This window comes from Melanaphis sacchari, unplaced genomic scaffold (genome assembly GCF_002803265.2).
Source record: "Melanaphis sacchari strain LSU unplaced genomic scaffold, SCAv2.0 Contig7_pilon_pilon, whole genome shotgun sequence".
Lineage (NCBI taxonomy): Eukaryota > Metazoa > Arthropoda > Insecta > Hemiptera > Aphididae > Melanaphis > Melanaphis sacchari.
In genome coordinates this window covers 6,608,655-6,627,144 of record NW_020271560.1, presented here as the reverse complement: position 1 = coordinate 6,627,144, position 18,490 = coordinate 6,608,655, and the positions used below count along the sequence as shown (strand labels likewise).

The following is an 18,490-nucleotide window of genomic DNA, read 5'->3' as shown; positions in this document are numbered from 1 at the left end:
CTTTAGAGGTCAAATGCTCCTCTCCTGAAATTTCTTTGGCACCTTCTAACAAATACAACTTTCAACCAAATGTACCTACTTATTAAATGCACAAATGCACAATACTCATTACTCGTTACCATTACCTCGCCTAATGGTGTTCAATAAAATGCAATTTATTTTGTTCGATGTTTTTATACTGTACTGTCAGTATAGGTACTATCTAATAACTTTTGCAAAATGTCTAAATTGTAAATTGTAATAACTAATAATAGGTATAATTCATAATGCCAAAATCTACCAACGTTCACAAATGAAAAAATAATGAGCCCCCCTCCCTAAGAATTTGTCTGGAATTAACACTGACTGTAATCATAGTTAAAAATTATGTAAAAACAATGTGTTTATTATAATTAATAAATATTACATATTTTATCTTAACCACCTAGGAATACTTAAAGTAGACAAGACAGAGATAATAATATAGTGCAAATAAAATACAATGTATAATATATTTTAATCAAAATATTTAATTAAATTTGAGAAACATTCATATTTCATCAGTACTTAATACAAAAAGGACTATAAAAAAAATAGTTACAAAATTCGTTAATATGCATATCATTAATTGTATAACAAGCTAATAAATATCTTGTATAACTTTTAATAAATGTTTTTAGTTTTTCAAGGTGATTCATTCCATGTTATAGGCTTGCGTTCATTTGCCGATGAATCACTAGTTATACCACTCGGTCCAGCCACAGGAGATTCCTCGCAGACAGCTTCATTATCTTTGCTGGGAGAAGAGGTGACTGAAATTATTTCCTGATCTTGATCTTGGTCAGGATTATCATCATTCTGAGTTTCTTCAATATCTAATCAATGAAATAAATAATGAAGTCAATTTTCTTATAAAGTATAGATTTAGATTTTAGTACCATGAATTGATTTAATTTCAACAGTTTCTTCTTCATTTTCAGATGATAAAATTTCAACTGTTTCTTGTTCTAAATAATGAATTTATTATTATTTTTAATTTATAAATACATATTTTTTAGAAATTAAATGCAAAATAATACATTATGGTTCATAATTAATACAAACAATTATAAGGTTATTAAAAAAAGTTTATCAATTTTTAATCAAATAAAATAAACATAAAAGCTAAAAATTACCTAAATCAAGTGTGTCTGTTTCAGCAGTTTCAGTTGATTGAGAAACTCCAACTGTATCCAAGGCATCGCTTGAGGGTCCTTCATAAAAAAAAATCAACAAGATTTAGTATGTTAATTAATAATAAAATTGTGTTGTATCATTGGTTATGAGCAGGGCTCGAGACTTCTAGCATTTGCATATTTATTTATAGTACATTAAAATATAGCAGAGTAAGCTACAAATTCGTTTCATACTAAAATGAACGCAGCTTTAAAAGTTTTTAGTGCATATTTTTGCATATTTAAGTGTTTTTGCATTATTTTTGCTATTTTTATAAGTATCATGCTATTTTTGCCTATAATTTGTTAATCTGAAAAAAATTAAGTTGTTTTGATGTTTGTACCTAGTCAACGGTAAGTGTCGCTTTATTAAATTCCTATTTTACAAAAGTAAATGTAAAAATGTATAAAGCCGCGTTTACATTAGGACTATTTAGTGTGGACGCCAATTCGGTCTGAAAACTATTTTGTTCGTTTGTTCGCTTTTATAATGTAAACGCGGCTTTACACAGCAAATAGGTTCACCTAATGTAAGTTTATCGGCACCACGCGTCCACGCTGCCTATAACCTATTATAGATAAAATATAAAAATATTCCAGTAATATAGGAGATATAATGTTTATTGACAATAAACATTATACGATATGATACAAAATACAATAAATTATTGTATTTCGTATCTTAATTGTTTCTTAAAGACGTAGTGTATTCTGTAAAGTCCTTATTAGTTATCGTACATTTAGTATTTAGTAAGTCTTGGTACGTCGAATAGTGATTGTGACCGTTTGCGTGTAACCGTGCGTGTTATTTTAACTTGTACTATATTCTTTCATTGACTGCTGTTTGATTTTTATATACGTTTTTAAATTATGCCTAAAGAAAAAATATCGTTAGGTCAACGTTTAAGAAGCTATGTACGTGAATTTGGTGCGGATACGTTTTCATATGATTCGTCAATGCTTTTTTGTAAATACTGCGAAATTAAAGTTAACTGTGAAAAAAGATTCAACGTAACACAGCATCTGAAAACGGAAAAACATACCAAAACAATTAAACGCCGACAGGAAAAAACAGAAAAAACACAACAACTTCTTATGAATTCAAGTAAAAAATCATCTTTCAACAAAGATTTATGTCATGCTCTATTATCTGCTAATATACCTTTAAATAAACTTTCAAACAATACATTTCGTAATTTCTTGGAAACTTATATGGGAAAAGAAATTCCAACGGAAGCTACTTTAAGGCAAGGCTATGTCGATGATTTATACGATGAAACAGTTGAAAAAATAAAATCGGAAATTTTAAATAAAAAAGTATGGGTTAGCATTGACGAGACAACAGACATTGAGGGACGTTACATAGCGAATGTTGTAGTGGGAACTTTGGAACTAGATAAACCAGGGAAACAATTTTTAGTAAACTGTAAAGAACTAGAAAAAACCAACTTCTCAACAATAAGTAAACTTTTCGATGATTCTATACAGTTAATGGGTATTCAGCGTGATAACGTGTTACTATTTTTATCAGACGCAGCGCCATACATGGTAAAATCAGGTGAAATGCTTAAAGCCCTATACTCTAAAATGATCCATGTTACGTGTGCTGCTCATGGTTTACATCGAGTGGCAGAAGAAATAAGAGGTCAATTTAAATCAGTCGATAAGCTCATAGCTAGCGTTAAAAAAACTTTCAGAAAAGCTCCGAGTCGCGTTCAAATTTTTAAATCCAAAGTCCCTGAAATAAGTCTACCTCCAGAGCCTGTAATTACCCGTTGGGGTACGTGGATCAATGCAGCGAATTATTACTGTGATAATTTGAGCACAATTCGTTCTATTTTTGAATTACTCGACAATGACGATGCAGTCAGCATCAAAGTAGCAAAAAAATATATCAATAAAAACGGAATAGACGCAGATCTTATTTTCATAAAATCAAATTTTTTATCTCTTACTACATCTTTAAAAAAATTACAAACACAAGGGTTGTTATTGTCTGACTATATTGAAATTATTAACGATGTGGAAAAATCATTTGAAACTCTACGAGGTCCAATAGGATTGAAAATACAGTCAAAATTAAAATGTGTTTTAGAAAAAAATAATGGTCTATTACTTTTGAAAAAAATGTCCAGCATTTTATTGGGTATAAGAGATATCGGAGAATTAGATGGGTTACCAGATGATATTTCTAGTAGTGATGTTCCATACTTAAAGTTCGCCACTATCACATCGGTCGACGTAGAACGTACATTTTCAACGTACAAAACATTTCTGACCAATAATAGGAGATCGTTCAAATTTGAAAATATTCACAAACATATAATTATACAATGCAATTTTCAAGGTATAAACTAAAATTTATAATTTATAATATTTACTTACTTACTGATTTATTAAATTTATCTAATTATTATGTTTACAGAATAAAGAAATTATACATGTACAACAATGGTCGATAAAAAGAACAATCGATTTTTTTTAGAATTATAGATTATAAATAAATATTTTTAGAATTAGAATTAAACAAAATAATTTTTTTATTGAGCATATTATAGTGCATATTTTACCATTTTTTAAGTCATATTATAGCGCATATTTCATAGTTTTTTAGTGCTAGAAGTCTCGAGCCCTGGTTATGAGTAATACACTAAATCCTATAACAGCTTATTCCCTTAAACTTTAAGTTAATGACCTCATTAAAAAATTTATTTGACCGAAATTGTTAACTTATAATGAGGTATGGTGGCATGCATTTATCACTTATACTTCTATTCCCTTTTAGACTTAAATGACTAAATGGTTTGTATATTCTAGCCTGATTCAGTCCATTCAGAAAAGATGTCATTAATGACTCAATGGTATGCAGCTTAGAACAAACCTCAAAAGCCAAATGTAAAACAATGGCAAAGAAAATTACAACACGGTTGTACCCAGTTGTTATGGTCAGAAACACATTACACTAAAACACTATTTGAGGTCCAAGTGACACTCGTACGTCTTTCTACCTACAATCTTTAAATATACGGCAGCAGTTGTATTCAGCACAATTTGCTTTATAGACTTAATCTATATTAGTGACTTACATGCTATGACCTAAATTGTGTAAATAGTATATAGTATATAAATGTTCATTTTCATCTATAGTATACAACTATTGAAATAATAAATTATCAACATTACAGATAAATAATGTTACAAATACATTTAACATACCAGCTTGAGGTTCAATTGGAGTTGAATCACTTTCATGCTGTCTTGATTCTGCATCCGATGTTACATTATTAGTAGTCTTAGTCTCTTCGCAACTCTATGAAATAATTATTATTAATCAGAAAAAAATTAAACTATTTAAAAATAACAAATTATTACCGCTGAAGAAACAGGCGTGTTTTGAAATTCTTGAAAATGAATAATTTCTGGGGAGTCTTCTTCAATAATAGCCATAGCAGTGGCTTCAGCATTTGATGAATGTTCTGGTGTATTTTCTCCTGTAACTAAAAAATAAAATACCATATTTATTTTATAGGCGATAAATCTAATATAGTACAATACATTATTGATTATAGATAAATAAAATAATAAATAAATATATAATAGTAATTACATTAATAATAAATTACAGAAATAAATTTAACTAGGTAAATGGAAATAAAAATGTAATGCACAATTTTTTTAACAAATTGTTGCTTTATAATTAGAAGAATGAGCAGGTATAATAAAAATAATTTGGAACTCTATGAAACAGTAAAAAGCTTAAAAGATTTGGAAAACAAAGAATATAATAAAATAATCTATAAATCTAACCATCAATATAAGTAAAAATACTAAGTTAGATTTTTATAGAATAGACACTATAAATACTTAATAAAATTAAAAAGGTACTTTGTTCTGTTTCTTCATTTTGAATATCATTTGTTTCATTCATATTATTTGTGTCAGCAGTACATTCTTGACTTGTTAAATCAACCTCATTGTTATCATGGGTTGCCTCACTTGTAACTTCCATATCTGTGCTTGCCTCAACTTCCTACAACATGAATAATAATGTAAATAATTAATGTTCAATTCTAGGTTATATTAAAAGACCCAAAAATCAAATGTTTTATGTGTTAAATAACATAGCAATTTTTTCATAAATAAATTATGAAATTTGAAAGTTTTATTTTAAAAAGTGTATGATATATAAATTGTAATTATAAATTAACTTGCTGAAAAATAAATGTTTGTATATATTTTATAAATAGACTCTTACTATTTTCATTTATATAAAAATAATCAATAAAATAAAATCCATCTTTCATCAATTTAAGATTGTTTTTTTTTTTTTTTAGTTAATATTATTATAAGAAACTAATACATTATCAAAAAATAAGAAGTGCGCATACTTTATTATTATCTTGTGGATTACTCTCTGGGCCAATATATGAATTGCTAACTTCTGAATCTCTTTGAGAGGATGTTGGTGCTTCATATTCCATTTCTCTACGATTTTCTTCTCTAGGCATAAAAGACTTTGATCTCTTCATCTAAAATAAAAAATAAATTGTATAGTATAGCAGTGCATTGTACTAAGTTAAATTTATATAATATTAAATATATAGAACCCACATACAAAAAGGTATGGTGTCAAAATTAATTAGGCAATTAACGACACAAACAGGCTAAGTAGAGTATAGTACTTATTATACTATTTTAATAAAACAATTAATTGTACACCAAGTCTCTAAGAGAAAAAATCAAACTCAAAATCAACCAAAAATAAATGGATTACCTAAAAAATCATACTATTGTGACCATTACAATCCTACTTAGTATAACTATTATGACAATAACCATCACTCTTGTTGATAATATAAAATACAAAAAAGTCTAATACAATAATTGGTCAGATAATGATATCAAAAACTTAGAAGCAGGAAGTAAAACCATAAAAACATAGTCTTAGATAATAGATAATAAACTCAGAATTTGATTGTAATAGTACTCGATGTTTCAAAAATTAAACTTAAACCTTAACAAGTATTAATTGAATAAATATATATTATTGGGCTAATTGGACTAATTAAAAGTATTCATATCCATGGAGAGATATAAATCAAGTGTTGAATCATAACAACTGTATAATATATGTTAGGCAATAAATCAACAAGTAAAAATATTCAATCAGTATAAAATGCTTTACTTCACATAAATAAATTTAATTGTCATTCAGTGTTATAGAATAATCCTAACATTTATTCCTATAAAATTATATTTTTATTTTTTTAAGTCCAAATTAATTTGTAATACTCAATTAAATATTAACATATAACAGATTTTAAAAAGTAGTTATTGATTTCCTAGAAGTATGAAAGTTTATTAATTAATATTTACATAAGAAGTAACAAGGAGATCAGCTTTTCGTTTCCTTTGAGTACTGTTAGAGTGTGTTGTAGTGTCTAGAGAGGAACAGCTAGGTCCACTAGTACAAGCAGTAACAACAGATGGTTCTGATTCTGTTGAAGGACCCGGGGCTGAAGAACTAGCAATATTACTGTTACTACTTTCCATTGCTTGACCATTTTCATTTTGCACACTGTATCTAAAATATATTATTACATTAAATTAAATTCAATATACATCTTTATAATTATAAAATATCTTTCACCTGTCTATTTGACTTTGTGAAGGAGATACTGTTGATACAGATACTGTAGTTGGTTGTGACACAGTTGTTTGCACCTGTTCCCTGCCTTGTGGTACTACTAAAGCTATACTGATGGCTGGACTTGCTTGTGCTGCAGTAACACTTGGAGCTGCTGCACTTCCTATTAATTGTTGCAGCGGTAAGATTGAAGGGGGAGTAGCAGCAGTTGTTTCGTTAGAATCAGAAACTGTTGGTGTTGATTCAGACCCCTAAATTATTCAAAATTATCAAATGTAAAATATATACATATGTATGAGTTATTGTATCATATTTTATTAAATAAGCAACATACTTCAACATGTTGTACTAAAGTACTGCTTGTTAAATGACGGCTTTGTGCTGTGCTATTAGCTTCTGAAGAATCTAAAGCATTACCACCACTGCTACTGATATCAACAGACTGAGGTTGTTGTGGGTGAACAGTAATAGTTGTACTACTACTTGTTCCACTTATTGAACTGTAATATTGAAATTTTATTTTTATATTATGTGTAAGTCACACACTCACACCTATGACATAAGTTTTTAATTACTGATAAATGTAACATAAAACTAAGAAAGTGAAATTAAGTATGTTAAATATTTGCAATAAATTAAAGAATGTTGACATTTTATAGATAATAAGGTGAAATTAAAACATGTTTTAAATGTATTATAATTAATTATGTATGAACTCTCTAAATTTAATATTAATATGTTTATATTTATGTTAACTGTACTTTTGCCCTTCGTAGGCGAAACTATTAAATAAATAAATAAATATAAATTAATTAAATAATAAATTATGATCATTTTCTAAAAAAGAACTTTAATAATAATAATAAATTATACTTTTGACTTGACGTGGACGATGTTTGACTAGTAGGCAGTACTACTACACTTCTAGGTTGCATTGTCATAGGCTTAATACTAGCCAATGGGGTTTCTGCAGCTGCAGATCGCCATGGATTAACTGTAACAGACTGATGTACCTGAAAATAATTTATGCAAGTTTAATGCATTGGTAATATTTAATTTTAAAATAAAATATTAAGTAATTATTACTTACAGTTTGTGGTTTATTAACTGCAGGCCCTAAGGGTTTAATATTAGCTGTAGGAGGTTCAACGGCAAGTTTATCAGGGCCAGTACTAGTAGATGGTTTTACCTAGATCAAAAAGATTCCATTAACTAGGTATAAAATACTCAATGAATGAATAATATTTTTTTTAAAAACCAAAACTATAAAATATAAAAATAATAATTACATAAGCTAAAATAAATTAAAAATTAACTAATTACAGAATACAATATATATAATATACCTGTTGATTTGAAAATTGTCTCATTAAAGCTGTAACTCTATGATTTAACATTTGTATATCATGAGACAAGCGATCTTTTTCTGCAGTAATCTGTTCTTTTTCAGCAATTAATTTACGATTTTCTGCTTCTATACGAGAGATTTGAACTTGAAATTCCTGGATTCGACCACCTAAAATTAACATAAAATTAGTATTTAAAATGGAATGTTAAAATACAACATAACTTAGAAATATTATAAATGTATAATGTAATGAAAGGTTTTTACCACTTTCTGCTTGTTCTAATCGGGTTATTAAACCATCACGTTGTTTTTTAGTAGTATCAAGTTCTCTAGTAAGATTTTGAATCCTACTTCTAACATGTTGTAAAAGTTGTTTCGCACGCATTTCTTTATCTTCACTTTTAGCTTTTGTATCTTTCACCTCTGATCTTGCAGCATTTAAACCAGCTTCAGCTTCTAGAACCTATAAAAATATATCTATTAATATGGGATCTGTTTTAATAAATGCTAAAGACTCAAATTAAAAATAATAAACATTAAAACTATTTAGTACTACTAACTACAAGGAATAAGTCAGTAGCAACTCAATAAAGAATGATATCCTATCTTTCATGCATTCACATACTATATTATCTTTCTTTATTACACGCTTCTTGCTATCAATTCTTTAATGTCTTCCACCAAAATCAAATAAAATTACCCTTATTTTACTCTAAATACATCCATTCATTCTCAATTTTCTCGTTCAGTCATTTATAAACTTCTACTAAGATTTTCAACACAATAACTAAAATGTAATCGTCAGTAGTCATAGTATATGGTTTATCAGCACATCAAATATATTACTAGTTTGATATTCTATTGTATTTGTAAAAATATTTTAAAAATAAATAAATAAATAAGATAATATGTTTATTGCATTTAATGGATCATAATTAATAATTATTTCTACTATGCCACCGTACATTTTCTAGAACATTAAAGTAAAACCATACAAAAATTAAGTCAAGTTGCTCAAAATTTTAATTACCTAGATTTATACCTGGATCTTACATTGACTGCCCACATACCCAACAAATGTCTAATTCTTAAAAATCGCCATAGACAACTTTGTCTTTTTCTCACATTCAAACATGTCATGCTGCATAATAAAATTCTCCTCTTCAAATCTAGAAACCCAAAATGTTAGCTCCGAGGGTCAACCAAAGTCTCAATAAACCGAGTCCAAGCAAGATCTAATACTTCTAGCAGTAACTAATCTCCACTTTATGTATCAAATGATATTGTCCCCAGGGACCTCCTTGTTCTGAAATTTAAAATTGTGGCTAAAACACTATACAAACGCTTTCACTTTTAACACTGAAACCCCATCATCCTAAGCCTTACTTCCTACACAATCCCAGTTAACACTGATAGCAATTTAAAGCATAAATGATGCAGAGACCTACAAGTTAATTAACAACTACCACTTACGTCATAAAGTACTACTACTAAATAGTTTCTTTAATCAAAACAATTAAGATCATTTATTTATCCTTCCATCTACTGTGATCATTATTACAATAATTAAACAGATTGTATAAATTATAACTGTGTAAGAGAAAATAAAAAGTGAGTTAATAATTTAAAACCATATTTATTTATAGATACCAACAGCATGATGGTAATGATAAATTATTATAGATGCCAAATTACAAAAATATATAATTTTAAAACTACAGGTAATTGCATTAAATCATTTGAAAAAATTAATATTATGAACCATGGCACTTTTATAACCCAGATTAATTATTAAAGAGAAGTAGTAACTGCTCAACACTAAACGCAGGTTTGCTCCAACTTTTAAAATAAAATCAATCGTTTCTCGAACTTCATACATTTCACATAAATTCTTAATAATTATTTTTCTTAAGGTTCACCACAACACCTCTCTCAGAACTCATACGCATTATATAAATCTATAAATACAATAAACATTTTTTATCTTTTCTCTGTACTATTCAACCTAGCCTAACCCTGTTTATCTTCAATCTCTGCTTCATACAAAACATCTATTAAATTAATAATTATACATTATTTTTCTTAAAAAAAATAATTAAATGTAATAGAAATGTGAACGATATAAATATGTTAGTGAGTTACATAGATAAATATTATTATATCGAGATCCAAAATATTTATAAATACATTTTATATAACTTAATAAATTATTATAAATGTATACAAAAAATTAAAATTCATAATAATGTTAGTAAGTTTTAATTTTAAAAATAAGATGGTTACTGTAATTTATTCACCTCTAGTATAATACATAAATTAACATAAATTATTAAATAACTTATGACTTAAAACACTAACTTTAGCTTTATGTTCATTTATGATAGATTCATATTCAGCTTTTTGTTCTTGCTTCCCTTGTTCTATTAGTTTTTGTCGTTCCTCGAGATCAAGAGATATTTTACTTCCACCTTGCTGTAGTTCATCAAATTTAGTCTGCCACGAGCTTCTTTCTGTACTTAGAGCATTATTTAATTCCTCGCTTTGGTGTTTATAACGTCTAGCCAATACCTTTACCTAAATAATTGATTGGAAATGTTTAAGTACAAAAACTCGAAATAAAATAAATACAACTTTTAAATATTTACTTTATTTATTTCTGATGCAACATCTGATAACTTTTGTCTGTAGGATTTAATAATATTTTTAAACGTCTCCATAGCTTTATTAGTTGAAACAATTTTAGTTTTTAATTTAAGTATTTCTTGTTTTGCAATATTTATTTCTTCTGAATGATCAGTTTCTAATTTTTTTAACTAAACATACAGAGTAAAATTATTATCATGATATTAATAAATGTTTTTTTTTTTCATGTGAATTATTTAGCAAATTACCAATTCTTCAAGACATGATTTATCTGATTTCATAGATTTTAATTGATCAAGAGCAGTAGTCATTTTCCCTTTTTCTCGTTCTAAAGTATTTAACAATTGTTTAAACTCTGCATCAGAATGAGTACCATTTGATCGTTCTTTCCACCTTGACAAGTTTTTAGTTACAGATAAGACCTAAGTAAAAAATAAAACTACTTTTTAATTCATTCAAAGAAAAATAGTTTTACTAAGATTTATATATTTTTTAGGTAAAATGATAAGGATTGTTCAAATTCTTAGAATAAAAAAGCAATTCAACAGTTGATTTTGAAAAATTTGAGCACTGGAAATTGATAGATGAAGTTCAATTGCTTAAGTATTATTAGCATCAGGATTCATTCATTCTCAGTATTATACTATTTTTAGACAATGCAAGACACTTATAAAATATGTATATTCAAAATATTTAAAAAGCATGCAAACTGATTTCAATTACTGCCAAATAATAATTGCTGTGAACAAAGTCTATTTTTTAACAACATAACTAGTAATAAAAAATATCTTAGTTCTTTAAGAATCAATGATGTGAAACTGTTTGAGATCTCTGCAAATCTGTTAGTACTTTAAAAAAAAATATCTACTCACACTAAATATTAACAAATATCCATTTCTGAGTTATAACATAAAAAAATATATAAAACATATAAATGCATTTAAAGTGATTAGTACCTCTGAAGTTTTTTGATCAATTTCACTTTGCATTCCCGACATGTCATCTTTTAAAGCACAAATCTCAGCAGTTTTTTTTGCATTTAATTCTTGTGCTTCTTTAAGTTGGTTGGATAATAATAAATTTTTTTCTTCTAAGATCTTACTTTTTTCTTCTATTTGATTGCACAGCTCTATCTAAAAATGTAAAAATTGAAAATTAAACCAAAAATATATTTTAATTAAAATATAATTTAATATGTTTATTAAATAAACAAATGACATAAAATATTAATTACACTTAAACATACCTTCTCTAGAATTTTTGTATGATCATTATTCATAACTAAACCAGATGTATGCAACTCTCTTAGTTCTTTCATTTGGGTTTGCATGTCATCAATAACTTTAGATTTGTAATTCAAATCAGATTTCAATCTATATTTTTATTAATAAAACATAAGAATTTATAATAATTAAGCAGTAATAATAAAAGAGCATTACTTATTGCATTCGGCAATTGTTTCATTAAACTCTAAAATGATTGAATTTTTTTCATCTTTTAAGATATTAATCAAATTGGCCATTTTCATAAACTGTTTATCAATACTTTTTGTGCCTAAAGAAGTGTTGTCAAAACTATCATCTTTATCTGATATTTTACTGTTATTCTATAAATAAATTATATTTAATTAGTTTAATTTAAAGTATAATTTGGTTTATTTTATTACCAATCGTTCCTGGTTCATAAGTTCAAAAGTTATTGTTTTAAATTGTTCTGATAATAGTTCATTTTCAAATTGCCAACGTTTAATAGTTTCTTTTAGAGAATTTATTTCATCATCTAATTTTTTTAATTGTAAGTTATGCATCTCTTTTATTTCTTCAATAGACTTTTCCATGGCAATTTTTTGATTTTTTAAGTGATCTATTTCTGCAGATTTAGTTGTATTCAACAATTCTAATGCATCCAATCTCTGAAAATAAATAAAAAACAATGATGGAATGAATTAGAAATATTTTATTATCATGCGTTACAACTACTAACTTCTAATTTATATTTATAATGTGCTAATTTATGGTTAAGGCCTTTTTCCAATCTATCTTTATCATTAATAGACTTTTTCAATTCTTCTTCAAGTGTCAAAATGGTATTATTTTGTTTTGAAATATTTTTTAACAGTTCATCACTATGGTCTTTTGCTGTTTCCAATTCTTCTAAAATTTTACTATGTTTCATCTCATACTCTAATAATTGTGTTTGTAATTTATTGATGTTATCATTTTGAGATAAGTTAAACTTGCTTAATTCTTGCATACTATAATAAAACGTTAAACAACATTAAATTTATTAAAAAAAATAAAATTATAAATAATACTTATGTACGCAGTCTAATTACATCAAGCAATGACTGGTATTACTTTAACTATCAAATATTAATATGAATGGTGTATAGAAAGAAAGTATTTTAAATAACTAATTTAAACAACGATTGCATTCAGAAATTCTTTAAAAAATGTTTAATTTTAAAAATTAACATAATAATAAAATTTACAACCAACAGTGCTAATAGTAATCATAGATCTAATTTTATCCCAAACATAACTAATCTAACACCATTTAATATTTTTTTTAATTCAAATATAATGAATAGAAACAAACTTTAATGTATTATATTATTAAGTTTTTTATTTTCTGTGAAGTATATAGAATGATAGAATACACAGATTTTAAATGTAATTAATTTAATAGTATAGCAAAGTAATATAATTCAAATAATTCAACTTAATTTCTCATAAATAGTTAAAAATGTAGATTATACATAATATTCAAAAGATAACTTCAGCTTGGTGATTTTATTTATTAAAGTAAAGGAGTTTATATAAAAGTAAATATGTATAATTAAGAAACTTACGCGTGACTTAATTGTTGATCTTTTTCTAAGTATTCTTTCTTTTTTATTTCACGTTCATTTTCTAATTGTGAAGAATACTCACTCATTTTTTTTAAATTTTCCTCTAAAGATTTGTACAGTTGTTTGGTCACATTTAATTCAGATTTTAACTGATTTTTCAATTGGTCTAAAAAAAAAAGAGGAACAATTTACAGATATATAATAAGAAAGTTTAACTGAGAACTATACAATAGAATTAGAATCCATAACAAGCTTTGTTAAAGGACAAAATTACAATAATTAGGACATATAATAAGATGAGAATATTAAATAATAGTAGCAATAGAATAGAAAGGAATATAATGTAAATTTCAAGATTATCTTCAAGGCAGATAAAAAAAAGATAGATTAATATAATAAAAGAATTAAGAAGTTAAAGAGTTGGGAACAGTAGTTAATTTAAAATAGAAAAGTTACAAATTATGGATATACAAATAAATATACAATAATTACCACTTTCATTAAGTTTTGATTTTAAAGTTTTTACTTCATGCTCAAGCTTATTAACAACACTCTGGAAATTAGATCGTTCATCCGTACATAAGCTGAATGAATTTGTTCTAGATCGAGACATTTCTTTGAATGTACTTGAGTCATCTATGGCTTCCAATTTTAGAAGTAAAGTATCTCTAACATCCTTTAATATTTTAAGTTTACATAAAATATACGAATTAAATATTAAACATTCTTAAAATAAAATACCTTTAATGTTTTTGTCAATTTTTTATATTCTTCTTTGAACTTAACTTTATCATAATCAGTTTCAGCAATATATGCTAATGTTAAATTCCAATTAATGATTAGTGAATCTAATTGAGAGGTTAAAGTTTTCTCAAATTCTTTTTGTAACTCTGTTTTTTGTCTCAATTCACGGGAATAATTCATGTTGGAAATATACATACTATCATTATCTTTTTTTAAAACATTACATTGACTTTTTATTTTGTCTATTTCAATTTTCACTTCATGATTTTCCTAGTATTTACAAATATTGTTAATAATTATAAATAGTTTTAACCATTATTATAGTTAAAAATTAAAAGTAGCTTACTGTTTCTAAAGATATAATTTTTTCCTGTAAGTTGTTTATGTTTTCTAAATTTTCAGAATGTTTAATATTGGAGGTTTTTATTTTTTCTAATAACTCATTTATTTGAAGATTTAACTCTTGTACATGTTGGTCCAACCTCATACGAGCAACATTATTAGATTCAAGTTTTTCGTTAAGTTGTTTAATCGTAAATTTGGCAGCATCAAGTTCACGAACTACAGAGAAATATTCTATATTTTCCTCTAATCTAACAGATATTTCATCATTGTCTGCTGTTTTGGCCTAAGAAATAATTTATATTTTTTATTAAGTTAAAAAAAGGATTATTTATTAATAATTGTTTCTAAGAAATGTTTTTTTTTTTACTTACAGGACTTTGAACTTTTTTTTGTTCCTCATTATTCAGTTGTATAGTTAATTTAGAATTTGATTCCGACGATTGCATTTTCAATATTTTTTCCTGAAAATTAAACAATACATTTAAATTAAATTGCAAAGAATTTAAATAAATCAGAGTAATTTTTTACTATTTTTAATTTTAATAATTTATTCTATTAAAAAAATTGTATTATAAAGAAATAAAATAGTTTATTATTAACCTTTTGTTGGTTGATCAATTGTTCTTGTGTTTCTAATTTATCTTCTAAGTCCTGAATTTTGTCCTAAATCATAAATTTTATAAATAACTTACATAAAAGTGCACAAATTATTTTAATTAATATTATTATTAGTAAGTACCTCTACCTTTAAATCTTTTATTAATTTTATATCTCGTTCGTCATTAGCTTTAGACAAAGAACGAAGAACTTCTAGTAATTTCTTGTTTTGGTTTTGTAATCCTTGTATATTTGCAAATGTTACATAATTATTTGAAATAATCTAAAAAAAAATTATTTATTGTAACCCTATATATTATTAACTATAGTTTAGCAATACATACTGATTGGGGACTCATATCCTTCCCAACATTACGATTTTCAAAACGGGTATGACATTGGTTATTTCGTAATAAGAAACATACCTAAGAAAATTAAAAACAAAATGAGGATAAAATATTAAAGTATTAATAATAAATCAATATTTAAATCATACTTGTTTGCTCAAATCTTCTTCAATGCCATGAAGTTTTTCATTATCTTTAGATAACTGATCACATTTAGTATTAGACAATTCCAATTGAGTACTTACATCCTTCAATTTCAACTCTAATCTTGAAATAGTATCACATAATTGTTTAACTTTTTCATTTGATTCAATTAATTCTTTTTCCATTTTATCAACTTCAGGTGCAGCATTTCTAATTTGCTACAACACATTTTATAATCATTGTATTTAGTACAATTAAAAAGTGAATTAAAAACAAAATTTAATTTAAACTAGAATTTTTACTTCTTCTAAAATATTGAAATTTCTTTTGCAGTGTTCAAGTTCTAGTGTAGTATCTTGTAAATTTAAGCAAGTCTCCTTATAGATAGCATAAACATCAGTTATTGTAGTTCCTTTCTGTATAAGATAATTTGGATTATCTGGATCAACTAAAACATAATTATTCTATATTGTTAACTTAGAGATTACAAACTTTATAAAATACACTACAAAACATCTTGCGATTTTTAACTGACATTAATCAACTGAATTCAAGTGACGCATAAGTAGCATTAAATATTTTTATACACTTAAAAGATCATTCACTAGTTATCTTTTAATACATAAACATCATGTCCTAGTCTTAGTTATTATTCATAGAATGATAGAAAAAAAAAAATATTTTTTAAATAGCTCTCTATTAAATTATAAAATAGATTAAGCAAATTAATGTTGATATAGATTTAATAATATACAAGAAAACAAATTATTATTTAAATTTTTAATTTTAGAAAATTGAGTTAATGATAAATAAAAATTAATTACCAGGAAGTAATTGCTTCACAATTTCTTCTGAAGCATTTAACTTGTTTTTTAATATATATATTGTATGCTCCGAGGCAACTTTGTATTGTTGATGATCATTTGAAATTGTTGAGAATTTTTTTTCAAGATCATTTAAAGATGATGTCAATGTACTCACATAATCTCTATTCTCTAATATATCAATTGTTAGTTTTTTTGTTTGTTCTAGTTCATTTTCATAACATTCTAAAAAATAAATAATAACAAAGTAAAAAATATTTGGCATTATTTTAAAAAATATTACCCTTATAATGATTTAATAAACATTGATTATTAGACAACTCTTTTTTAATTTGTTCCACTTCATTTTTATGTATATGGTTTAAATCTTCGATTTCACGCTTCATTATATTTATAGTATCTTCTTGATTTTTAGATTTTATTTGTAATAAATTAACATCATTTTTTAACATCAAAACCTTAAACATTTACATCATGAATTACATATAATCTTATAAACTAACATAAAAATATTATAATTTTAAAAATGAATCTTTGCAAAGTTATTATTATCAATAATTTCAAACTACATAACACAATCTAAAATATATGTTTATTTTACCTCTGCTTTTTTTCCATCTAATTCTGGTTTTAATTCGTTAATTTCTTTATGATACTTAGAATGGAGATTTGAGAATTTATTCGTGCATTTTAATAAACTTTCAGTTAAAGCATCAATTTTTAGTTGTAATAATCCGTCATCCATTTTAGTCATTCTTTCTCTAAAAACCAATATCCGAAATAATAATAAAAAATTTTCAGGAGCACTTTTATTATATCTTACTTAATTTCTGCTTCATGTAAATTTTTTAAAAGTGAATCGTTGTGTAACATCAAATCATGTTTTTGTTTCAATGTATTTTGAAACTGTTCATTAACTGCCTCAATTTCTTTTTGTAACTCCAAAAACTTAGCTTCTCGAATACTAGTACTGTTGTTGAGCAAATCAAAATCAATTTCAGGTTGATTTCTAGTTTCTGGTTCACAAATCAGATGTTAACTTAAAACTATCTTTTTAATTAAACTAAGAATAAACCTAAAATATTTACCACATGAAGTATTTGTCCCAATTTCATTGCGGCTTGTAGTAGGATTGCGTAAATACTGCTCAAACTTGCTTTTGGTATCATCGGACAATCCGTTGTAGCCATCATCTGCCAAAATAGAGTTCACTAGACTAGCTACGTTCACCATCATGAATCGATTCTTAACTAACCAAACGTATTATGAACGCTAATCAAGTACCGCCAACTTCAAACAATAATGCATGAATACAATTTTAAAATATTCTTTAAATTGTTTAACGACTAGGTTTGCTTTCGCGGTTCTGCGGTAGGGATGTCGATGTATACACCATGCACAAAGATACGTTTATAGCATATTGAAAAAACTAAAAAATAGTAAACAGTTCACAGTTATACGTTGACAAGTCGATTTATACTCCACAAAAATCGAAAACTGATTAGTGATTACAATTTGTACAAAATACGGTAGAACAACAACGGCCAATCACGGAAAAGATTATAAGAAAACGTGAATATCGCACTGAGTTAGGGCAGTCATCAGAAAAAATGTTAATAACTGCTTACTAGCGCTTCTAGTGACAACGTGACTCATCACTTGGCGCCAAATGAAGAGTTTCTTATATCATAATAATAACTATTTAAACAATAGGCATAACAAATAACAATATGTATCATAAATTTATACACATAAATAAACTAATAATAAAATATATGTAGGTATAAACGATATTTAATAATAACTC

General features: G+C 25.9%; 1 protein-coding gene across 1 annotated transcript; it reads right to left on the bottom strand.

Annotated features, from left to right (window-relative positions):
* Positions 1-423: 423 nt before the first annotated feature.
* Positions 424-18,247, bottom strand: LOC112601919 (nucleoprotein TPR). The gene is made up of 37 exons (XM_025349805.1): positions 17,772-18,247; positions 17,507-17,699; positions 17,285-17,444; positions 16,967-17,141; positions 16,684-16,908; positions 16,162-16,307; positions 15,865-16,077; positions 15,713-15,793; positions 15,517-15,651; positions 15,372-15,434; positions 15,143-15,232; positions 14,773-15,054; positions 14,424-14,696; positions 14,175-14,358; positions 13,683-13,848; positions 12,815-13,085; positions 12,498-12,743; positions 12,271-12,437; positions 12,078-12,204; positions 11,788-11,964; positions 11,080-11,253; positions 10,834-11,001; positions 10,547-10,762; positions 8,453-8,651; positions 8,187-8,356; positions 7,931-8,029; positions 7,714-7,853; positions 7,175-7,340; positions 6,844-7,091; positions 6,570-6,777; positions 5,582-5,722; positions 5,079-5,223; positions 4,566-4,690; positions 4,410-4,503; positions 1,155-1,232; positions 918-986; positions 424-854 (listed from the first exon to the last, which is right to left on the bottom strand). The coding sequence occupies exons 1-37, from the start codon at positions 17,917-17,919 to the stop codon at positions 664-666; spliced, it is 6,153 nt and encodes a 2,050-aa protein (XP_025205590.1). The 5' UTR covers positions 17,920-18,247; the 3' UTR covers positions 424-663.
* Positions 18,248-18,490: the final 243 nt, after the last annotated feature.

Excerpts from the sequence above, each read along its gene's own strand:
- LOC112601919 (XM_025349805.1), bottom strand. The coding sequence starts at position 17,919 with ATGATGGTGAACGTAGCTAGTCTAGTGAACTCTATTTTGGCAGATGAT. Across the intron at positions 13,849-14,174 it reads ATCAAAACTTAATGAAAGTG|ACCAATTGAAAAATCAGTTA; the intron begins GTAATTATTGTA and ends TTTTTTTTTTAG. Across the intron at positions 12,744-12,814 it reads ATTATAAATATAAATTAGAA|AGATTGGATGCATTAGAATT; the intron begins GTTAGTAGTTGT and ends ATTTATTTTCAG.